The sequence below is a fragment of the Phyllostomus discolor genome, chromosome 5 (genome assembly GCF_004126475.2).
Source record: "Phyllostomus discolor isolate MPI-MPIP mPhyDis1 chromosome 5, mPhyDis1.pri.v3, whole genome shotgun sequence".
NCBI lineage: Eukaryota > Metazoa > Chordata > Mammalia > Chiroptera > Phyllostomidae > Phyllostomus > Phyllostomus discolor.
In genome coordinates this window covers 147,047,814-147,073,936 of record NC_040907.2, presented here as the reverse complement: position 1 = coordinate 147,073,936, position 26,123 = coordinate 147,047,814, and the positions used below count along the sequence as shown (strand labels likewise).

Sequence of the window (26,123 nt, the reverse complement as noted above, 5' to 3'; positions counted from 1 at the left end):
CCATTTATTTTCATAGCTTGATAGCTCATTGTGTTTGAGTGCTGAATAACGTTCCATTGTCTGAATGTACCAGAGTTTATCCATTCTCTTACTGAAGGACATCTTGGTTGTTTCCAAGTTTTGGCAATCAGGATTAAAGCAGCTGTAACTCATGCGTGAGCTTTTGTGTGGATGTAAGTTTTCAACTCCTCTGGGTAAATAAAAAGGAGTGTAACTGATAGATTCTATGGTAAGAATATGTTTAGTTTTATAAGAAATTGTTAAACTGTCTTCCAAACTGGCTGGACCACTTTTTAAAAACGTAATCTTTATTGTATTTTTCCCAATGCCATTTAGTCGGCCTTACACCCCCACACCCACAGTAACCACCATACTTGTCCATGTCTGTCCATGAGTCCTTTTTCCTTTTTGCTCAATCCCTCCACCCTCTAATCTCTTACCCTTCCACTAGCTGTCATCTGCTCTCCATCTACGAGTCTGTCTCTGTTTTGCTTGTTACTTCAGTTTGTTCATTAGATGCCACACATGAGTAAAATTATGTGGTATTTTTGTCATTCTCTGACTGGATTATTTCATTTAGCATAATGTTCTCCAGGTCCATCCATGCTGTTGCAAAGGGTAAAAATTTTCCTCCATTTTTACAGCCAAGTAGTATTCCATTGTATAAATGTCCCATAGTTGTTTTAGCCACACTTCTATTGATGGACACTTGGGCTGCTTCCATAACTTGGCGATTGTAAATATGCTATAAGAACATAGGGGTGCTTATGTTCTTTCTAATCAGTGTTTTGCATTCCTTTGGATATATTACCAGAAGTAGAATCACTGGGTCAAAAGGAAGATCCATTTTTAATTTTTTGAGGTATCTCCATACTGCTTTCCACAGTGGCTGCACCAGTCTGCATTCCCACCAACGGTGCAAAAGAGTTCCCCTTTCTCCATGTCCTCGCCAGCATTTGTTTGTTCATTTATCAATGGTAGCCATTCTGACAGGTGTGAGATGGTATCTCACTGTGGTTTTAATTTGCATTTCTCTGATGATTAGTAATGTTGAGCATCTTTTCATATGTTTATTGGCCATCTGTATGTCCTCTTTGGAGAAATGTCTATTCAGGTCTTCTGCCCATTTTTCAATTGGGTTGCTTGTTTTTTTTGGTGTTGAGTTTTGAAAGTACTTTATAAATTTTGGATATTAACCCCTTATCAGATGTATACTCAAAACAGCATGGTACTGGCATAAAAACAGACACATAGATCAATGGAACAAAACAGAGAGCCCAGAAATAAACCCACACCTTTATAGTCAACTAATATTCAACAGAGGAAGCAAACACATACAATGGGCTAAAGATAGTTTATTCAATAAATAGTGTTAGGAAAATTAAAAATACATACAAACAAATGAAACTAGACCACCTTCTTACATCACAAACAGGAGTAAATTCAAAATGGATCAAATACTTAAAGGTTAGACCTGAAACCATAAAAATCCTGGAAGAAAACATAGGCAGCAAAATCTCAGACATTGCACATAGCGACATTTTATCTTACATATCTCCCCAGGCAAGAGAGGCAAAAGAAAAAAATAAACAAATTGGACTACATCAAACTAAACAGTTTTTGCACAGCAAAAGAAATCATCAACAAAATAAAAAGACAATCCACGGAGTGGAGAACATATTCGCTCTACCACTTTACATTCCCACCGGCAATGACTGAGAGTTCCCGTTGCTCCACATCTTCACCAGCATTTGGTGGTATCAGGGTTTTGGACTATGGCCATTCAAGTAGGTATACTGTGGTATCTCACTATTAATTCAAAATTCCCTAATAATATATTGTGAGAAACATCTATGTGCTATTCTTCAAGACAGGGGAAGAACCATCCCTAAGGTAATGCAAAGATCATCAGAGATTCTTTCCTCAGCCATGTTCAATCTACTACTAAGTCTATCAAAGGCATTCTTCATTTCTATTACAGTGTTTTTAATCTCCAGCATTTTAAAAAAATATTTCTTAGATTTTCCAACTCTCTGCTTACATTATGCATCTGTTCTTGCATGTTGTCTACTTTATCCATTATCATATTAATCAGAGTTTAAAAAAAAATTCCTGGCCCAATAATTCCAATATCCCTGACATATCTTAATCTGATTTGAATACTTGTTCTATCTCTTTAAATTTCCTTTTAGTCTGTCTTATAATTTCTTCTTGATAGCCAAACATGATGGTGCTGGGCGAAAGGAACTGCAGCAAACAGGACTTTGGTATTGTGGTAGCAAGGGAAAGGGGAAAGGGAAGTGTCTAGGCTTTGGCCCTTGACTGTGAATTTCACAAGTGCTTCTCATTCCCACCCCTTAGATGGAACAGGATGGGTCGAATATTTGCCTTCCTCCAGTTTGGTTAGGCTCTGATAAAACCCCAATGGTTTACGCACATATATAGTTTGTTCCCAGGTTAAGCCTTGTTGGGAAGCATAAAATGCTTTAAGAACAGAACACTCTGGAGTATTTCAATGGTTACTTTTACCTTTCCCCTGTTGGAAGTCCAAAATAATTTTTTCTCTAATATTCACTGGGAGCACCTGGTAGGGCCCCAAGAGGTAAAACTCACAAAAGTGTTTGCCCACCTTACACCCACTTCCTCCCCCATGGTTAAGGGTTTTAACCTTCAGACTTATCCATACTGAGTCTCCAGCAATTTATCAAGTATAGTTCAGGTTTCCCTAGCCCAGCAGTGGCTCCTGCAGAAGTTTCTGCCCCGTTAAGTTGTGATTTTCTGTATTTGCCTGACTGTCTCTCCAATTTGGGGGCAATAGTTTGCCCTACAATCTCATTCTCTGACAAATCAAAGAAGGGTTGTTTATTTTTCAGTTTCCTCAGCTTTTTACTTGTCAGGATAGAGCAACTTCCAAGCTCTTTACATGCCAGAAGTCTGGATTCACTTTTTAATAATTAATTGAGCAGTGTATATTTATAATCTATACTACTACAAATTGTATATGTTCATATGTATATGTGTGTTATAGTTCAATGAAAAATATTTTTTCAAAGTCCATGTACCACATCCTAGCTCCATAGGAAGAGAACTTCAAGCCCTTAAAGACAATCTACCACTGTCACTTTAGCTATAATCCTGAAAAATCTTTGTTACATAGCCATCAACAGATTTTAAAAAGGCAAACTAGAAAAAGAATCATAAGCATATTCCTTTTAGGCTCTAAACAGTTGTAATCACTGCCAATACTCAAGAGGAAAGGACGCTTCAGAGTGGCAGGTTGGAAAAGCCCTCTGGAGCAAAGTTAAAGTGCTCTGATGTCAAAGAAAAAGAACAAGGTTTTTCTCTACTATACAGATTAAAAAGGAATGGTATTCCCATTTCCCCCTCTATTCTGATGCAAATCTTTTCAGTTAGAAGTCTTATATTAGTTTCAAGTAGCTCTCAGTGTGTGTCCAGGTTAACTTTAAAGAGCTGAGGTACTGCTTGAGGGCAGAAACTACTTACTTCTTTTGTGTCACTCACAGATTTAGCAAAATGAAAAGGCAAGCTAACGAGATAATCTATATATTTCATAAAATATGTATGATATAAATCAAGCACTTTGTGTGCACATATCTGCTTTTTGGAGGGGAAGCAAAAGGAGGTGAGAGTAAAAGGATCTTGTAAATGCTCATTTCCATAATCATTAAGCAACTAAATAGGAATATGTTTGGTAGAGTCACTGGACTGGAAACAGTTCGGCTAAGAGGTTAACTAAGCAATCTATGCTAATGGCTGCAACCAAGACTGTACTTTCTTTTAATTTTCCTTGTGAAAGGGGTAACATACTGAGTACTCATCTCCCTAAAAAATTCACTTTAATATTTATTTAACAATTCTTGAAGTTGAATTGCTTCCTCACACCATACTTCATGATACATTCCTCTTGAAATAGACCAAAGGCAGAACTGAAGAATACTTGACTTTCATATAACTGAGCTTGAAACAGCTCTTATTCTCATAAAACCAAGAGGATTTCCTGCATTCTATATGAAAATAAAACAACAATAACAAAACAAGGATGCTCTACTACTTATAAAGGCTAAACTTGATTTCCAAGAAAACCACAGGATATTCTATGGCAGTTGTAGTTTCAACCAAATATCTACAACTTAAGGGATGATGGACCAGAGCTAACATTTCTAAGCATTCCCTCCTAACAGGCAGATTTGAGAAGTGTAGTTCCAAGATCCCTCAGTCTGAGTCCACCACGTCCCATAGCGTGGGTTCTTTGAGTTAGAAATTGCCTGAAGACCCCTAATACACCAGATGTCAAGACAATTCAGAGTACAGAGTAAGCCTATTAAATTTAATGTTAACAGTTAAATATGCTTACAACTCCAGTCCTTAGTGAATCCCTTCTTGACAGTCTATGAGTAACACATGGACATAAGGGCAGAGATCAATAAAAAATAGAAAGAGGATTGTATAAAATCTAATATAAAAGTAAAGAATCAATTTGTCCTTGGATAAATACATGTCTAAAACCTTGTGGATTTTCTCTTATGTTATGGCACTTATCCTACCATATCATCAAGTGTTTTTTTATAGTTTATTCTCCTGTGAGCTTCTCAAAGTTAGGGTTACATTTTTATATTCTCATCACCTAAGAGAGTTTTCAAAGTATAGATGATGTACAAGTGGAACTGTGCTAAGTATCCCCATTAATCCTCATTAATAATTGCATGAGGTAGGTAATACATTGCTACTCTAATTTTATAGGTAACAAAACTGGGAATCACTAAAAGTAAAAAATGTGCCAAGTCACACAGCACACAGCAGTCTAACTCCAGAGGACATACCCTTAGTTACTATACTATTTTAGCTGGATACATGAATGTCTGTTTTGTCCAGCTTCTGTCTCAGTTTTAATAACTAATTTTATCAAAGTACTCACTCAGATATTACCCACATTTGTGCCTTCTGGATCAGGATGATGACTACATGAGCTCTAGAATAACCACAGAAGCATAAGATTTGGGGGCCATGCAGATAATTGTAGGAATTTAAGGGTCATTTCTGGACTTTAAAAGTCTAGTTACTGTTAACACTTAATTAGTTATTTCTAAATACAAATATATTGAATTTTTAAAGTGTAAGTGATTATACCATAATTTTAGGAGATAAATTGGGTAATTTACAATAAAATGAGAGCAGAAAGATAAGAGTTCTTTTTAATAGAAAACTTAGAAAAGGCTGTGTGGTTAAATTAGCAAGTGTATTTTACAGATAAAGGATCAATAAGTGGTTTATATTTGTTTAGCAAAATACGAAATGCAAAGCAATTTATATTACAAGACTATGCCAATCTCAGGTCTGTACAACCCCAAATCAATAAAATAATAAAATAGCTTATAAAACAAATTTATGAAAGTATTTAATCTTCCATTCTGTTTAAAACAACCATTAATTAATCTTTCAGTATATCCCATGGTATTACACAAACAGAAATCTTTCTGTTCATGTAAAAGCAGGACTTTAATAACCTATAATAAGATATTTACTTTTCTTTAAATCAGAGCCAATTAAGGATATAAAGCCAATCTTACACTTACCTAATTCATCTTACATTTTTAATTTCTAAACACACACACATATACACATTATATGAAAAATTATTTACTGAACTGAGAGACAAGAATGAAAATTCAATGAGACCAATTCAGCATTACTGGAAGTCTTCAAAACATAAACAAAATGTAACATAGCTATAGAAAATCAATATACTTTTCTCCATATTAATAAGATGTTTAAAATGCCAAAAGGGAACTGAGATTTATCAGCTCACTGCTGACAATGATTACCTCTAATATTCAATTGTTAGGAATATAATGAAATCATGTATATAATAAAAATTTTCTTTAATTTTTAAAAGTTTGCGCCCTGGCTGGCATAGCTCAGTGGATTGAGCACGGGCTGCGAACCAAAGCATCGCAGGTTCGATTCCCAGTCAGGGCACACACCTGGGTTGCAGGCCAGGTCCTCAGTGGGGGCCATGTGAGAGGCAACCACACATTGACTCTGACTCTCTCTCTCTCTCTCTCTCTCTCTCTCTCTCTCTCTCTCTCCCCTTCTCTAAAAATAAATAAATAAAATCTTAAAAGTTTGCTTGTAGTGATTGAAATAAAAACTTTGGTCAGAATTTTTACATACCTTAAAAGTGGAAAGTCCATAAAGTCTTGTGGTATGAACAGTTTCTTGAGAAATATTTGTAATGTTAGTTATAAAGTCCTCAAGGTATTTGCAAGCTTGTTCCAGGTGTGTTGTGTTTATGATAATCTGTACTAGCTGGAAAATACAAAATATATCCGGTTACATGTACAAGAAGCTATTTGATTTTTAAAAACAGGATGATTACTTCTAGTAACTGTACCATTTATGCATAATTATAGCATTACAGGATATAACTGATTACCTGATTTCAAAAGCCTGCTACAAATACTTAAGAATGCCATCATTAGAAAACAAAATAACCAAGAATCTAACTGCCAATTAATTTAAAATAATGTTTCAAAGTACTTTTTCAAATTTTATACATTTACCAAGTAAAAAAAGTGAATATTTTCATTCTTCATATAAGGTCTTGCCATTATAAATCTACATATATGTTACAATACCATAAACTATAGTAGTTTCCCCTTATTTGCAGAGGATACGTTCCAACACCCCAGTGGATTCCTGAAACCATATATAGTGCTGAACACTATGCACACTCTGTTTTTTCCTATACATACATACACACCTGTGATAAAGTGTAATTTATAAATTAGGCACAAAAAGAGATTAACATCAGTAATAATAAAATAGAACAATTATAGCAGCATACTGTAATAAAAGTTACATGAATGTGGTCATAACATTTCAGGGGATCCCTTGCTGAAGTCTTCTTATAGGTTCAATACTTCCTGGCACAATACACTACTGTCATCGGAACATGTTTTCTGTTCATGCCTTCCATTCGCAATTTAATGCCTTTTCCATCTTAACTTATCAAGCATCGTGGCCTTAACTTTTGCAGTTTGAGGTGCAGCAAAACTAGCGCAGATTTTTTTCCTTCTTCACAATTTCACAGACAGAAGATGGTTCTTACGAGTTTAGCAACCTCAGCATACATTTTTTTTTCTTTCCTCATTAATTCAAGCACTCTTACCTTTTCACTTAAAGGAAGCCCTTCACAGCTTCTCTTTGGCACATCCAAATTGCCAGCATCACTACTCTTGTGCTTTGGATCCACCATTAAGTAAAATAAGGGTTATTTGAACACAAGCACTGTGATACCGTGACAGTTGTTTAGATAGCTCAGCCAGCTACTAAGTAACTACTGGGTAGGTGGTATACACAGAGAGAATAAGCTGGACAAAGGCAGGATTCATGCTCTGGGTCGGACAGCATGAGATTCCATCATGCCACTCAAAATGGTGTGCCATTTAAAACTTACAAATGGTTTATTTCTGAAATTTTCCATTTAATATTTTCAAACTGCAGTTGACCATAGGTGACTAAAATAGTAAATAAGGGGAAAGTACTGTATCTATTCCCCCTGTAAAACACTTTTCCTTCATGTTGCTTAAGTTTCCTTCATATTGCTTTTTTTTGAAATATAGCTTTTTTTTGACATTGTTTTTATTTGAAATAGAAAGCTAGTTTTACCAGATGATACTCAGCAATAACTTAACTTACAATAATTTTCATATTGTGGAACATTTGGTTATAAACCTACCTCTGTCAAACCTATGTGAGGTTTTCTAATAAGGTTCAGTAAACAGCTATTCAAAGTTCTGGTCAGCAGCAGATTTGTAGATTTTCTAAGCATATCATCTATTTCTGTTGAACTGAAAAAAAAGTTAATATTACTAAGCTTTCTACCAGGGTACATGCACTTTGTTTAGTAAATTATAATCACCTATATTTATTAAGCCACAAATTTTAATATAATTTAATTTCAGGGATATGTCTTTTTTTTAAAAGATTTTATTTATTTATTGTTAGACAGAGGGGAAGGAAGGGAGAAAGAGAGGGAAAGAAACATCAAAGTGTGGTTGCTTCTCACGCACACCCCCTACTGGGGACCTGGCCTGCAACCCAGGCATGTGCCTTGACTGGGAATCGAACCAGTGACCCCATGCTTCGCAAGCACACGCTCAATATACTGAGCTACACCAGCCAGGGCACAAAAGGGATATTTCATTAAAGTGTAATATTCATTTATGGCATAATTTGAATGTATTCAATTAACCATTACAGTAAAACCATGCAGTACTTAATACATGAAAATAAAATTATTGTTAAATTATGACTCCATTATAGGACAATCACTTTCAAAGGCACTTCATACACAATTATAGACAAAATTACTGTTAAAATGAAATTTATGTCAGCTCTTCCCAGAAATAATTAATTACTAGATTTAATTTTAATATAACTAAGATATCCATTTCCATTGAGATTTTTAAAAGAGATTCAAAGAGCTATATTTAACTACCTTACACTAGTTTTAATTTGGTACAAATAAAAAAAAATGGTGTTTCTTAATGTCTTAAAGATTCCTAGGCTAGCACTAAAAAGCTTATCTTCTCCTAACCACTAGGCCTTCAATTTAAGTAAGTAATGATTTCTTGTATAACAGCTTCACTATCAGAACTGTTAAACTGTCTTTAAACGAAGTTTTTTCAGGCTCAGCACCACTGACATTTTAGGCGAGATAATCCTTTGTAGTGAGTGGCGGCATCCTATGTGCACAGAGGGTGTTCAGAACAGCATGCCTGGCCTCCACCCAGGAGATGCAGAGAGCACCCCTCCCCTAGTTGTGACAATTCAAAATGCCTCTACACTTTGCCAAATGTCCCTTGGGGGGGCAAAATCACCCCAGTTGAGAACCACTATCTTACATACAGGCTAAAATGTTTTAACCTTTTATTTTATTAAAATACTACAAATCTACGAAGCACAAATATTTACTAGTTTACATTTATTTTTAAAATGCAAGTAGAGCAAGATTTGATAAAACGTAGGTACTTCCCACTACTACTCTAGAGTTCTCCATTTCAATGCAAGCACTCTTTTCAATTTCTGTCAACCCTAATTCTGGCAGACCTGAGAACATCTCCCTCTGGTTCTTTGTATCTAAAATCAAGACTTAATAGGGAATGTGTCAGCAGTAGGGCTTCAGCGTGATTTGGCATCAAAGTCTCAGAAAACTCTTTCTAACGTGTCATTAGTGTCCCCATCACCCTGATAAAAAGGAGGTGGTTGCCAACTCCTCTGTTTTCATTTCTGACACACTCAAATTAGGCTTAAAGACACCTGTATAACATTCTTCTCAGGTAAAATATTTGCAAATGAAAGGGAGAAATAGGTAATCTATCATGATAAATAGTATCTTTCCTTTAATTTCCTGAACTCCCTTGAATGTTGAGTTGGTGCATGCTTTTCCTTCCATTAGTAAAAGCAGAGAAAGAAACCCTATTAGAGCCTATTGCCCTCTTTGTGCCAGCAAGGTTTAGCTGATAATAACCAGCATTTTGCCCATGAGGTTTTTATCCTAATTGAGCAATTTTCCCTTTAACTCGCTGCCCTTTGAGCCTATAATGTGTATTCTTCCTAATTTTTAAAAAACATTTCACAGTAATTATATCTTAATATACAGTAAAACTCTTTAAACATAGTTTAACCTCTTATGCAAACTGGAAAGTTCTTAAAGATCATATTAGGTCCAGATGTTTCCTCTACAACTAAATAATTGAGACTTTGGTGCCTATTCATAAAGTCACTTCATTCTCTGGCCCTGCTTTTATACATATATAAAAAGAAAACCAAACTTTTGTGTTATAAAAACTCTGAAGTATCTTCTAGTTCTAAAAACCTAATTCCAAAATATATTTAAATATAATAAGAAAGCTTTAAATACAGAAAGTGATTTTTTCCATAACTCTTTAATGACAAAAAAACAAAGCAACTCTAATAGCTTGATTTTAGGACACAGACGTAAATTTTTAAAATAAAAACATATGTCAGAAAGCTGATAATCTAGAACAAATTTAGATTTAAATATTTATTAACTATGCTGTCACTGTATTCTGAATTATTACTCTCAAAAACGTAAAGAAAATAACCAATGAATTTAGTAAAGCATAATTTTTTAAAAATGTAAGCATAAAGCCTTGTTGAATGAACAACATGGTCACAGAGTGTGAACTAGACAACTGGATACTGAACTAACAGAAGTGATTAATATTCTCATGAAAGAGAGAAGGAGAAAACTGACAACATTCACTTTTTATTTAGAATGCTAGTTGATAATAGATGAATGCGTGAATCACTGTTTTTGAAGGTGACTATAACTAGAATCTATTTGAGAGTGTATAAACAAATTCAAGCTCACCCATACATAAACCAAGTCATTCCCTGTCCCTTGATTTCATGTAATAATTCACGAGTACTCAACTTCAAGCTCCTAAAGCTTCTTGTGTATGTTCCCTCCTCACCATCATCACTGATCCTGATTATTTCAGGATCCTTTTCTTGAACCACTGCCATCACCTCTTCAATATGACTACTTTTCTCATCCCCTCCAGTCTATCATCCACACAGATGCCAGAGTAAAATTTCTACAATATAGTTCTAATGTCAATCTTTACTTGAAAATTCTTCAACAGTTCCCTAATGCTCACAAAACAAAACACTCCAAGTACCAGTCTTACATCTAATATTGTAGTATCCCATCCTCTCCTAAGTCCTATGTCTACCACGTACCAGGCACTATACCAAGTGCTTTATACACATATATTACCTCATTTAATTCTTACAAGCACCCTATGAATTATTTCCTTCATTTTACAGATAAAAAATCTGCAATTTAAACAGATTAAGTCACCTGCTCAAGATCCTACGACAGCTAGTAAGTTTCAAGACTCAAAACTAAGGTCTAAGTCTGAAGCTTATGTTCTTAACCACTCCAATAAACTATGTCTGCCTTAGATCAGAACTTTAGAATGTTAAAGGAAAAACAAGGAAGGCATAATCTATTGGTGGCTCTCAGACAGTTCAAGCTCCACTACTGAGAACTACCATTGTAATAGTCAGTTATTCCTTTTCTGTTTATACTCATCTTATCATTTGTCTTTCAAATGTCAGATTATATTGTGTATGTCATGTTGGGCAGTATAGAGAATATATCATCTCTAGTGAGTTTTATGATTATATTTAAAGCTACTGTGTTTTATAACCAGAGACACTGAAATTAAGGGCAATCTAACAATAGCCAGAGGGGAGGGGGTAGGGCACTATGGCGGGAAGGGTGTTTGGGAACTACTATAAAGGACATGGATAAAAATAAAGGTGGAGGATGGAAGCAAGGGAGGGAGGTGGGATTGGCTGGGGTGGGGGGACTAGTGGGGGGAAAATGCAGACAACTATAATTGAACAATAAAGTAATTATAATTTTTTTAAAGCTACTGTGTTTATAATATATCTGCCCTGGCTGGTATAGCTCAGTGGACTGAATGTGGACTGTGAACCAAAGGGTCACTGGTTCAATTCCCAGTGAGGGCACATGCCTTGGCTGAGGCCAGGTCCCCAGTGGGGGCCACGTGAGAGTCAACTGCACACTGATGTTTCTCTCCCTCTCTTTCTCCCTCACCTCCCCTCTCTAAAAATCAATAAGTAAAATCTTAAAAAAAAAAAAAAAAAAAAAAAATATATATATATATATATATATATATATCTGTAAAGACTTTGGAATGAGAGGCTAGGTATATGATGAAGCTTAAGGCAGTGGTTCTTCAACTTCACAGGACATTACAAACACACAGAGAACTCGGTAAAACCAAGGGTCCCATCCTCAGAGTTTCTAATTCAATGCGTCTGAGGTTGCATTTCTAACAATTCCCCATATGATACTAATGCTGCTAGTCTAGGGACTACAGTTTGAGAATCACCAGCTTGTGAGAAACACATAGCAAAGCAGATGCTATGAGTTAGGTATTTGTCTTCCCTTCTTTTCCTTTCCTCTCCAACTCATACTATTAAAGAACAAAAATTAAGAAATCCTTTCAAGAACCCCTATTCACAGGAAAAAGCAGTGCAAAATCTAAAATCAGATACTCTTATACTCTGGCAGAGTACACATTTCTTTTTCCACTTATTTATTATTTAAATCCAAAATAATAATTACAATAAGAGGCACAGATACAATAAAGTATAATTTAAAAACTGTCATTCTTTTCATTGTTTCAGCTTAAAAAATAGATAATTCTTATATCAGAACTGACTTCATGCCTTTTTATGGCTTAATATTGAAAAGCATTTAACAGTGAAGGATTATTTCCTGCTATTCAGTATACAAGTTCAAAAGAATGAATTTCAGAGAGGGAAACATTATGTTATGAAAGCCAGCATCACCACTCTCTCCTCCAGAGAGTATCACAATTAGAAATATATCATACAACTATAATGCAGGGTCTGTCTAGGTAGTTGTTCACTCCTTTTATGCCAGACTCTGACTGATACGGGAGTTAGAAGAACTGCTCCTTCATCCCAACTATCATACTAATTGGCTGAATTATTCCGGACAAATGATATAGCCTCTCTGAGCCTCAGTTTCCTTATTACCAAAACAGGGATACTACCAGATTCCCTATTTCCATAAATGTAGGACATCACTTTCATCATACCAAATAAATGATATTCTCTTGTTTACAAAATCAAGTTGGCTATAACTACCAACAGTTGCTGTGCGGTGCTCCATTACTGAATATGATATACCGGTTTGCTACAGCATTCTTTATTAACTCTATTATTTGGTATGAACCCTTACTTTAAGCCTACTTGAGAAAAATAAAACTAGTAAGAAGACCAACTTTTGACAAGTCAATGACACACATAAAGAAAGGATACTGTTTAGCTACTGGTAACCTAAGCAATTAAAAAAAAAACTAAAGTAAATAAGAATTCAACAACTAAAGAAAAAAAAGGATACTGGTAAGACAGATTCAACAACAAACGCAAGGTGTGAACTGCATTTGGACACCGATTCAAATGTACCAACTATAAAAAGACGTTTTGGGGACAACCAAGAAAATATTGATATGGACTAGGGAATTGATATTTTGGAATAGTGTTAACTATAAGTGGGTAAACAACGAAATGTTCTTATGGATTTTACAAACATACTGAAATATTTAGGGGTAAAATTTGATTATCTGCTTTAAAATACTTCGGCAAAAAAATTAAGTATGGCAAAATGTTTATTACTGTTAAATCATTAAGATGCTAAGAATATAGGCATTTCCTATCCTATTACCTCTCTTTTTATGTATGTTTGAAGATTTACATAATAAAAATAAAAAGTAAAAATAAAAAATATATATATCAGATTTATAGCAACTTAACCCCATATATCACTAAAATATGGTAGTATTTCCAATGAAATAATAATCCATTAAAAAGTAATGGCCTAGAAACAAGTGTTAATGTTTCATAACAATAGCTATGATAAGGATACATTTCTTATTGGTAAACTTACCTCCGGTGTAGTGACTCTGAAAATTTAAGGCTGGCATAAATAAATTCTTTAACTTGAATGTAAATATGAGGCACTGACTGAGACATGGGGAATTTCTTTGGGAAAGATTGCTGTAGAGAGAAAAAGTTGATGTTTTCAAAATTTTAGAAAACGATGTTCTGATCACCTTAAAAATATAAAAATTAAATTGGCTGTGCATTTGAATTAACAGTAAATACCTACATCTTAAAATCTACTGTTACATTTTTACATTATTTTTGAGATTTTAAAGAAAATCAAAATATTTCTGAATAATAATGTAGCAATTTACCTGTTTCTTAAATCATATTGTTAGACTTCTAACAAACAGTGAAAACAAGTATCAATACCTCTGTATGTTCTGATAAATATCCTGCAGAAGATGCCTAGCTGTCAGCTGTCTGCTTCTCTGAATCCATAATACAAAAGTTAAGTTGGCCATGAAAGTTATATGAAAGTTATGGACCAGATCCCTGGCTTAGAGACATCAAACAATTCTAAGATCCCTTCACTGACTCTCAGTGAAGGCCTGCTACCAATTCAAGAAGGTATCCATTTCTTTCCATAACTCCAAGAACACCTTACAACAGCTTTCTAACCAGTATACCATCAAACACTGGTACACTGCCAATGGTTCACAATGTGCTTCTTGGTTAAACTGCTTTGTCAGCCAACAACCATTAGCAAATACTTGGTTTCTAAAAGGTAAATTCTCTCCAAGATTTTTAACAAAAGCCCCTTATTTACACTTCCTAAAGTCTAATCTGTACACCTATCTCCACATTCATTGCAACCTAGTTGTTTCAATGAAAGTACTCTCACTGAAGTCACTAATGACTTTGTAAATGTTAAATTCAATGGACTTTTCCAGCTTTCATGTTACCTGATTTATCTAAAGCATCTGACACAGTTGGCCCTATCCTACTTCTGAAACGATCTCTCCTTCCTTGGTATCCATGCCCCACACTGGTTTTCCTCTTAATTTCTCTACCTTCTCTCTATCTCCTCCTCTAGCCACTCCTTAATTAGTGCCTTAGGGTGTCTCCTATACTTCTCTCCTTACCATACACACTATCCTTATGATCTCGTCTACTCTCCTGACTTCAATCACCAAGCAAGTGCCCCCATCTCCCAAACCTATAAAACCAGGCTTTGGACTTTCTCCTGAAGTCCAAATCCGTTTATCTAATCACCACTTGGATACACCTCCATTTGGGTGTAACACCTGTGGCTGCATACCAGTTTTTTTTTTTTAATTGTATTCAAGAGAAACTCAATAGATCCAAAAGTGTAATTATCGTCCCTTCCTTCTAAATCTGTTCCTCTTGTGTGTCCTACCTTAGTGAATGCTGCCCCTGTCCAAAGCAGAAACTCAGCTCTCATACTTGACCCTTTTATCTTTGTCAGCTCTCATATGCAAATGATCACCAACTCCCCTTTGTTCCTACCTCCTAAACATCTCTTAAATTCCAGAGCCATAACCTTCGCTCAAGTCACCCATCTCTCTCACCAAGATAACTGCAGCAATCCCCTTAGCTGGTCTCCTTGCCACCAGTCTAAAGCTCTTCTCCAATCCACTCTCCACACATTAGCCAGAGAGCTTCAGCTTTAAGAACTTATTTTAATGATATTAAAAACAGAATATGAATATGTTTTTATTTTAGCCAAAGAGTTCTAATCAAATTATCACAGCTATCTGGAAAAAGACGATTTTTGTATACGTGTTTAGTCTTACGCTTTTTCACTCATGATTTACACTGAAAAGCACAAATCTGATTATGTCTTTACTACTTAAAATCTTGTGGAGACTTCTCATAGCCCCCTCAGAATAAAGGCTAAACTCTCTAACACTGTTTAATAAGAGATAGTGCAGTCTGGCCCTTTCTACTTTATTCTTGTACTTTATCTCTTGTACTTTATCAACTTTATACTTTATACCACAGAAATATAGCCTTTCTGCATGCTGCTTCCTCCATGTTGAGCAGTACCAACTTCTGTAAATTGTAATTTCCTGTTGACTTTAAGCTCTTTGACAACAGAAACTGAAAACTAGTATGTAACACTGTAACTACTATATAGTAGCTGAAAACAAATATTTGAATGGACAAATATATTCTTAAGTATGTAAAGCATACAGAAACTTACAACCAGCTGCTAGTGAAAGCATTCATAGAAAGCAGTGTCTCTCCAAAACTGGTAGGTTCAACCTTTCCAAATTTAGAGACTCAATTAGGGGTACTATGAAAATCAAACTAAAGAATTGCTATTCTTTAAAATCACCTGATAATAATATAAGTGCTAACTCAGACACAATTTATGCTTCGAAAACAATGAAAGTAATACTAGTTATTTGGAAGATATTGTAGCTTAAAGTATTTTAATGACATTAAAAACAATATAAATATGTTCTTATTTTAGCCAAAGGGTTCTAATCACAGCTATCTGCAAAAAAGACTGATTTTTGCATATATGTTCCGTCTTACCCTTTCTCACTCATGATTTACACTGAAAATAATAACTCAAGTCATTTGAGAGGCAGTTTTACATCTTTCCTAATAGTTTTAATTGAAAGATACACTTATATAAGGAAAATAAATAAATATATACACACACAACCAAAAGATTTAAATTTTTCATGTACCCTTCACCTTAAAGTAGTTTTTCCTTTTAATGATAAGTAATATACAGACCAATGAATACAAATGCTAACAAGTTTAATCTACTATATATTTTGGAAGCACCCTACAAGCTAAGTCAAACATCCTATTAACTATAAACCTATTTATAGTAGAATACTTTAGTGTAATTCGAAGGCACGTTACAGGCTATTTAGTTCAACCTCCTCACTTGATAGGTGAGCCACAAATACCCAAATAGGGTAAGTCACTGGCCCATAATAAGCCACAGGCAGAGCTGGCATATGAACCCAGATCAATCCAATGCTCTTTATGGAAATACTACAGCCTGAATAAACTTCATTACCAGTAACCAAAACACACACAAAAGCAAGCCATGAGATGGAGAATATTCTGGTAATATTTCTTGACAGGGACAACTTTGATTAGGGCTTTAAAAATATAGATTTACAATAATTATTCTGGTCCTTTGTGTATTAGAATACAACTATTAGGTTTATGCAATGGCAGTGCTAGCTGTAATCTACAAGCTAAGCACTTAATTACCTGGTCCTATAAATTTCATCACTATTACACATAATATGCTTAGTTTATACATATGACAATATTAAATAAAAATTACAGTCACCATTCACACATTTCACTCAGAATTCACTTTTGCTAATCATAAAGGGATAAAAATGTAGAAAATGTCTAAATTATAGAGCTGGAAAAATAATAAAGAATAGCATGAAGAAAAAACAACAATAAAGAGAATTAAAAAGGTGACAATAATTGGAAATACGATGCCCTTTCCCGTGACAGTCAATTCTACCCAGAGATACTGGACAGGAAAGTGTGTGCACGCACACATGTGCAATCATATGTAGTCCCAGATCACTCTACACGCTGGCATATTTCCTTTCTACATTCTGCCTTTTGTTCAGACATCTTGAGTCCAAAAATACATAGTCTTCCTTCAAGAAAAATCTACAAGAAAAAAGCTACTGCCCTCACTCCTACTTAATGAAGGTAACTTTTTTGTAATACATAGAAAGCCATAAAAGAAGATCCTCCACAGTGATGGACATTTCAAAGAAATTCTCCTGTCTTTCCCTAGAATATACTTATTCCCATAATCTACTCACCATTTAGTATATCTAATTTGGAATCCATCCAAGCTTAGCAACACCTGCCCTGAGAATCCACCTAACATTTGAGACAACTGTTTCTAGTATCCTCAGGAAAGTCCCTTCTTAACTTCACCGAAATAGTAATAGTAGTAGCAACATAATCTTTTAAACACAATTCATCTTAAATACACAATAAAAGTCCCCAAAAAGAGACATTCTCACTTACAGTGTCAGGTTAACATTATGTAGAAATAAATGCCATGAGTTTATTTTTAAGAAAATTCTTGAGTGAAGAGGTGAGAGGATTAAGAAGTACAGATAGGTAGTTACAGTGCAGCCATAGGGATGTAAAGTACAGAATAGGGAATGGGGCAGCCAAAGAACTTACAGGCATGACCCACGGACGTGAACAATGGTGTGGGGATGGCCTGAGGGAGTGGGGGTGCAGGGTGGAAGGGGCAAAGGGGGAAAAATTGGGACAATTGTAATAACATAGTCAATAAAAAACACTTTAAAAAAAGTAGTTTGTACCTTTTCAAGGTCTGGATCTTGAAAGGGAAATTTACTGATGACTGTTTTATATTCTTCCTCATTAATAACAGGGATGGGGCTATAATTATCTTCCTCAAAAATGTCCCTGTTAAAAAAGAAGAGGGAATTAAAAATTTAATATTAGAAAACATAGAGTGCTGTTGGAAAATTTTTTAAATCCCAACTATTACCAAAGCATTTTAATTTGTCAGGTAAAGATCAAAGTAGGAAAATATTGGAAGATCATCCAGAATTCTAAAACTCGGGACCAAATAAACCTTGTCCCTCAAAATTCATATGCAATCTTTTCTTCCACTGTTTCTTTCACATCCTCTCAGTACTTTAGTTTAGTTGTCTAGTCTAGCTCAATTCTGAAGAGGATATACCCTAAATGAACTCATTATCCATTATGTGTAACAAAAAGCAAAGCCCTGAAATGGAGTATTCCAGCTGTATTTCTTGAAAGGAACAATTCTTAAGTTGCATGTCTTGTCTCTTCTTTCTTCCTAACAAGATAAGTTCCTTGAAGATGAAACGATGCCTTCTATTGTCTAGTCTCTCATAATGTCATCAGCAAAGGACCTTTTATAATGAGTAAAGCATAGAGATATACCACTCACCAAGTATCTGTGTGCTCGCTTACATAGCCCCCTGGCAAATAGGCAGAGCTATATGACCAGTTTTGGCCATTGGGCTATAAAGGGAAGAGATATGTATTGCTTTAAATCTAAAGCACTTATGAGCTACCTGTGTGACTCTCCTTCCTAAAGTGACAGGGAAATCACATGTTGAGAAAGAAGAATCACAAATGCAAACAGCCTGGATTAGGACTATTTGACTCACTAATGGTATCCACAGAGATTTAAGTCATTTGTATTTCTGTAGCATAATCCAGCCTGTCCTAATTATACCTGCTGTCCAATCACCAGCTTCCTTTCAATCAATACTTTAGTTTAATTAATATTTATTTAGCACTGCTTATATGCTAGGCTCTGGGCTAACTGTTATGAAAACTTCCTACCTCATGAAAATAAAAGCAAGATCTATTTTCAAATCTAATAGGAGAGCTACACAAACACATTTATAATGTTTATAATGATATGTTATACACACAAATGAAAGAAGTGCAAGGTTCAGAAATAGGACAAAGGAAGAAGTGATTAACATTATCAGAGTGGGTGGGGGACATCTAATGAAAGTTTTACAAAGAAGCTTTGGGCTCCGTGAGGCCTTTAAAAATGAAAAGAAACAATCCTAATGAGATTATGCAAGAACAGCACTGCCAGAAGATGAAATGTAACACGCAAAAGCATAAGGTGTAAATAAGTATGAACGTAATGGGGGGGGGGTGCAAAACCACAGGTAGAAAAGTTTCACTGAAGTATGGTGCATACCCGGGATATGGCGCAGAATGAGGCTGGGAAGGTGGACAACCTGAGGCATGCAAAATTTATACTGTAAGCAACAGAATACAATTAATAAGTTTAAGGCAGATGAATGTGGAAGATAAAGTAGGAAAAGGACACTTACGAATATAGGCCATTTAGAAAGACTGAAGAATAATCTAAATAGGTGATGGGGATTTAAATGAAAGCTGTACTAGTGGGGGCAAAAAGAAAGTGGCAGAAACAACAGTTTTTAAGAAATATAATATATAGGATTTTAAAACCACATGTGGATTATAAGGGAAAGTATAACCCTGACAAATCTGTGTTTTCCAGACAAGGCAATGGACAAATGCTATACAAGGTCTGTCCAGAAAGTATCCAGCCACACGCTATGAAAATTAGAGACCTTTACTGAAGAAGATATAAGATAAAAGAAACATTGTACACAGGACAATGACACCTCAGTCCCCTTCAAAGTAGGCACCTTAGGAACTCACACAGTTCTCCCAATCACCATCAGCTGTCCTGTCATATTTTCCTGAATCTCATCGAGGGTCTGAAATCTCTTCCCTTCCAAAGGTGATTTTAGTTTTGGGAAAAGCCAGAAGTCACAGGTTGCCAAATCTGGGCTGTAGAGGGGCTGAGTCAGCTGGGTGATTTGATGTTTTACTAAAAAACTCTGCATGAGACCTGTATCGTGAGTGGTGCATTGTCGTGACGAAGCTGCCAATCACCAGTTGCCCATAGCTGCAGCCTTCTGAATCATTCTAATAGTTTCCACAGAGGAACGTTCAAGCTTAAAGCAAAATTTGATGCAGATTTGTTGCTCGACTCACTCAGTCATTTTGAATGTTGATGGCCACACAGTACACATGCTCACTCAATGGTGTCTACCACCCCCACTGACTAGTACAGTGAAGTTGTCATTGTTCATGTGTGTGCATCCCAGTCCACTCTCCTTGGCTGCCAGGTTACATCAATGTCGTACAAACTGTTCTCATTATATTAACAATGGCTGGGCATTTTCTGGACAGACCTCACAAACCTCACTTCATCAGAGATATTTGCTTAGATAAGGAATACAAGAGAAGGACGTGGTTTGAGTAGTGGATAATTGATGTCTAATCGATAAATAGGTCTGGGGTCTTGAGGAGAGGCTGGAAATAAAGGCACAGGTTTTTAAACCATGGTGTACACATGTTAGTTAAAATAAGGCTATGTTCACCTAAAATACAGTGAGAGGGTTCAATTTCCTCTATTTCCTTCTAAATAGTATTTAGAGTAAAGAGTTAAAAGGCAAGTTGCAGGAAAGAAACTACTAGAAGACCATAAACTACTCACTTTATACAAATGCCAGGAGTCACTTAATATGCAAGGAAAGATAACTTAATGAATGGTATATTCATATTCTAAAAACGTTAATGTAGTCTTGAAAGTGATCTATTTACTAAACCAAATTCTATAAATTCTATAAACATTTACTGAGACCCTACACTGCAAGGCACTATACTTGGGCTAAGTAATCAAGAATATAAATAAAACACGGGTGCTCACATTATAGTTGGAGAGAACTACACACAGATAAACAAACTATGACAGTAGTCAGATTATAAATTCTATCATGAAAGTAGCCAAGTTTTAATTACTCAATACTGATGATAACTTTTACTTTTTACCCATTTAATGGTCAGGTTATCAATTCACTACTTCTAAAATCTTTGAAGAAACAGGGAAGGGATAAGAAGACATTACATTCTGCTACTTCTTACAATCTAAGCAAACGAATGATCTAGAAGGATAATGAAAGAAGTCAAAATGTCTTTGGGAATTATATACCACAATTCGCATGCTATCATTTGTTCTCCCAACAATTACAATGGATGATGTTAATCTTATCTCTCCCAGAGACAAAACAATAGCTCATAGTTTCTCCCATAATAGGGGAGCAATCTCACTACTAGAAGTTTTATGATAGATAAGAGAGAATAGCTGATTCAATAGAAATCTGACAACAACTGTGAAACTGTAAATAAACACTCTTCTCAAGAGGGCAAGTTAATAATGTCAACTTTGTAAGTAAAGATTTTTTATAGATAAAAATTATACACAAAGCTATTGTATCATCACATTGTATCATAGCATATATATTATGGATTACTACCCCTATATAAGCACTACATATATTTCTAAAATACTAAATATCAAAAATTGTTGATACTTATACATGACTCATCAAGACTGTCAATTATCCATTTGGGACAACATCCCAGTAATATTGCTCCTAAGAAATATTAATACAAAAAGCTAACATAAGGATTCATTTAGTTGTTTTTAATAGAGGTGTATCACCTTGTGAATCACTTAGGTATTTTAAAAAGAAAGACTTCTATCACACTATTCAGAAGGTCAGCCATCCACAGTTTTGAAAATTGATGGGGTAAATGCCAACCTGGTGTGAAATCACTTAACATCTTTTCTATTTCAATCTCATCAAACATTACTGTCACATTACTTATATCATATTATGGAGGACCTAAATCTAAGATCTCAAGGTTGATTTTTTCTTGAAAGGAAGGAAAGAAGGCAGGAAAGGAGGGACAGAGGGACAGTGGAAAGGAGGTAGAAAAATTTTTGAGAATTTAAAAAGGAAAGAGCAGGTTTCTCTTTTCATGACAATAGAAAACTGCATAGATATTAAAATACTTTGTCTATGCCCTACAGGCAAGTGAGTAAAGGAAAAGTAATTTTCCTAATTAGATGCTTTAAGATTTTAATCTAATTATGGTATTTGTAAAATACTGTGCTTTTTCCAAACAAAATTTAAAAGCTATAAATTTCTAATACTAAATATGTTTGAATACTTACAGCCTTTACCTAAATCATTTACTGGGAAAAAAACTACTGAGATTAAAACTAAAAGTACTGCATTTAAAAATTATTTATAAGTGGTAAAGCCACTGTGAAAAACAATATGGCAATTCCTCAAAATATTAAACATACATTTACACATAATCCAGCAATTCCACTTCTGGGTATATACCCAAAAGAACTGAAAACAGGGACTCAGACAAATATTTGTATACCAATGTTTATAGCATCATTATTCACAATAGCCAAAAGGTGGAAACAACTCAAATATCCATAGATAGATCAACAATAAATAAAATGTGGTATATACATATAATAGAATATTATTCATCCTTTAAAAAATGAAATTCTGACACATGCCACAATCTGAATAAACCTTAAAGACATCATGTGAAGTGATATAATCCAGACAAAAAAATACAAACATATATTTAAATATATATGATCCCACTTATATGAAGTACCCAGAGTAGTCAACTTCATAGAGTCAAAGTAGAATAGTGATTGCCAGGGGCTAGAAGAAAAGAATGGGGAGTTAGTGTTTAATTGGAAAAGAGTTTCAGATGAAAAAGTTCTGGAGAAGGATAGTGGTGATGGTTACAACCTAAAGATACTTAATGTCACTAAACTGTACATTCTTAAAAGATTAAAATGGTAAATTTTGTTATACATATTTTACCACAATAAAAATTATAAGCATTTTTTATTGCTAAATACAAAATCAATTACTTTAGCATCTGACAAACTTTTTCACCACATTAAGGCACGATGGCTTAGACTAACCTGAAAACTGCAGCCCATTTCTTAAGCAGTGTTTCATTGTATTGATCTCTTATTTCAAATAAAAGGTCAAAAAGTCGGTTCACTGGAAAACCATAACCCTAAAACACACACATAAAAAAGCAGATAAACAAATCAAATAAATAAAAATATTCACTTTTAAAATATTGGTAATACTGGAGAACTGTTTGAAAGTGAACTAACTATATCACATATCATATTATATGCTATTCCAACAGTATGAAAAAAATCCTTTGACTTTCTACTAGTTTGCATTGGGTAAGAAAGTGTCCAGACACCCTGGCTGATATAGCTCAGTGGATTGAGTGTGGGCTGCAAACCAAAGGGTCGCCAGTTCAATTCCCAGTCAGGGCACATGCCTGGGTTATAGGCCAGGTCCCCAGTATGGGGCATGCTAGAGGCAACCACACATTGATATTTCTCTCCATCTCTTTCTCCTTCTCTTCCCCTCTCTCTAAAAATGAATGCATAAAATCTTTTTTAAAAATCTTAGGAAAAACACTTTAAAAAAAGTAAGTGTCTAGAAAGTTTTATGAAGCTGGAATAATTTTTCCATTTCTTCTCTCTCTAATCACTCTAGATTTCTTTGTTAGCCTTTAAAAGTATCAGAAGTCAGAACTGGTGAGAAAGTTCAAATTAATGATCTGTGTCTTGAGAAATGGTATCTAAATAGGACTCAAGAACAAAAGGGAATATATTCTGTCTAAAACATGCTGGCTTCCTTTTGCACCTTCAATTTAAGATGGACTTTCTTGTACAGAAAAAATTTACATCTTTTAATTGAACATACACTCTCCAAAACTTTTTTTCCAACTCCAAATCTTACCCATATCAGGACCAAACATTTTCACTCACCTTGCAGAGCTGTCAAAGTTTACATCTTATCTCATCCTGTCAAGAACCATTCCAGGATCTACCTATTCACTCTACTGTGTCTTTAACTCCCATAGCTCCTTTCTCTAGGCTAAATAAATATGCTAAATTGCCTCCCATATTTAAACCAAGAACAACAAAAGAAAAAAGAAGTCCTCCCTCAATTTTCTGTGCCCTTCCAGCTGCCTCCCTTGTTACTCCTTTCATAGTCAAACCCTACAACAATCAAACGCCAGGCCCCATTCCTTTACTGAAACTGCTCTCAACAATACAGATTATCTCCCAAATATAAAATTCAATGATCTCTCACTCTACCATACCTCCCTTTCTTGTAACTCTTCTGCTCTGAATTCTGTAACACCACTCTCTCTCCTTGTTCTCCTTTTATCTATAAATAATCCTGTTTCCTTTTCTCTCCTATCTCAATCTTTCAATCTCTTCTTCTAAGGGCCCTCTCCAGTCTATTGACTTCAAACACCACTTCCTCTGTGTTGTCCTGAACCTGGATCTCTAGCCATCCCTCTGTCAATTCCAGTAATTTAATTCTGACACCTGTTAGACATCTCTAGTCATTCTGCCAGCAAGCACATTAGAGTTAACTTATCTCCTCCCTTTCTAACTAAATCAAGTGTTTTTCTTATTTCCTATCTCTGTTAATAGTCCTATCATCAATACAGTTTATCAGGAAAAAATTTTTTAAATCATCTAAATGCCCCCTCATAGAACCATCCAATCACTCACCAAATTCTTTTAATTTTGACTCTTTCACAAACCTTTCAAATTTATCATTCTTTGCCATCATTTACTACCTTTCCTTCTTCCAGAAATATCCCCAGTGCCACTGCTTTATTTCATATTTCAGTTCTTTAATATCTCTGAAATTCCAACCACCTGTCTCTTTCAACTCAATCTATTGACTAGACTCTCAAAATTATCATTTAAAAGTGCAAATGGTTAAAAACTACAGAAGGCTTACTAATGTCCCACAAGATCTGCCACAATCTGGGTCAATCCACCTTACCAGTTTCAGTATCACTATTTGCCCTTCTTTGCTCATACCCATATTCTCCAGTTTCTAACACCATCAAGTTGCTCGACTAGTCTCATCCTTACCATACCATATCTCCATCTACAGTTTACACATGCTAAACTATACACTCCTCCGGAGCGAGGAGGCCCAGCCCCACAGCAGGCCTCCCAGCCCAGAGTGCCAGTGCCAGGAAGATAAGTTCCCATAACTTCTGGCTGCAAAACCAGTGGGGATTGAGTCAGTGCAAGAACATTCATTCTGGAGTCTCAAGCAGTTTCCCTGAAAGAACTCACACATGGACTTACTCAGAATCACTCCCTCTGAGCTTCAGCACTGGGGTAGCAGCTTGAAAGGCACCAAGGGCATACAGGAAGAAGGAACTGAAATTTCTGGCATCAAGGCGAGAGCTGGGGGATAGCTTTCTATCAGACAAAAAGGTAGGCAGAGGCCACTGGCCCTTCTCTAAACCCTCCCTACACATAGCCACAGAGCCAGCATGCGGCTGTCATATCTGAGACCCCATCAACCTGGCTAACACTGTTTACCCTGCCCTGGAGATCCTCTGAGGCTCCATCCCACCCAAATCATGGCTGGTAACAGCAGCTTTTTCATATGAATAGCTGGTCTTGGCTCATGCTTCACAACTTCCTAAATCCTCTCAAACAAGCAACAGCCAGCCTCAGTGAGCCACCAGCCTCTCTATCGCTTGCTAAGTGGCCTCAGGCCCAGCATTAGAAGCAGCCAGCCTGGGTTCACACCATGACAAGTAGCAGCCAACACAGACTGCTTTATAACTCAGGCAGGGTGGCCCTAGGCAAAACACAGGTGGGGGCTGACCTGGGCCTGCACCACCCAGGAAACCCCAGGGCCTGGACAGCTAAAGACCACAGCAGAGCACCACCACCCTGCCCCTGCACAGCAGATCCTCCATGGATGGCGGCAGTTGGTGGTCAGTGGTCACAGACAATCTTTGCAGCTGACTGGCCTGGGTAAATCCCTCCCAATGACCTGCCATCAGCATACAAGGCTTAACTATAAGAGGAAGCTGTACTCAGCCCACACAAAGGGCACACCTTGAGTACTCAGCTTGGGTGACAGAGGAGGCTATGCCACTGATCCCTACAGGACACCTACTACATTAGGTCACACTACCAAGACATGGAGTTATAACTGCTCTACCTAATACATAGAAACAAACACAGGGAGGCTGCCAAAATGAGAAAACAAAGAAACATGGCCCAAATGGAAGAACAGATAAAAACTCCAGAAAAGAACTAAACAAAATGGAGGTAAGCAATCTATCAG

At 35.8% G+C, this 26,123-nt stretch overlaps 1 protein-coding gene across 3 annotated transcripts in view; it reads right to left on the bottom strand.

Moving 5' to 3' along the window:
• Window positions 1-26,123, bottom strand: part of EXOC6 (exocyst complex component 6) — a 169,075-nt gene that overhangs the window by 72,478 nt on the left and 70,474 nt on the right. For all 3 annotated transcript variants that reach the window (XM_028511944.2, XM_036027000.1, XM_028511942.2), the window contains 5 exons: window positions 22,898-22,995; window positions 17,859-17,964; window positions 13,562-13,671; window positions 7,760-7,871; window positions 6,193-6,327 (listed from right to left, as the gene is read on the bottom strand). In XM_028511944.2, coding sequence (XP_028367745.1) covers window positions 6,193-6,327; window positions 7,760-7,871; window positions 13,562-13,671; window positions 17,859-17,964; window positions 22,898-22,995 — 561 coding nt within the window. The remainder of the gene's footprint in view (window positions 1-6,192; window positions 6,328-7,759; window positions 7,872-13,561; window positions 13,672-17,858; window positions 17,965-22,897; window positions 22,996-26,123) is intronic.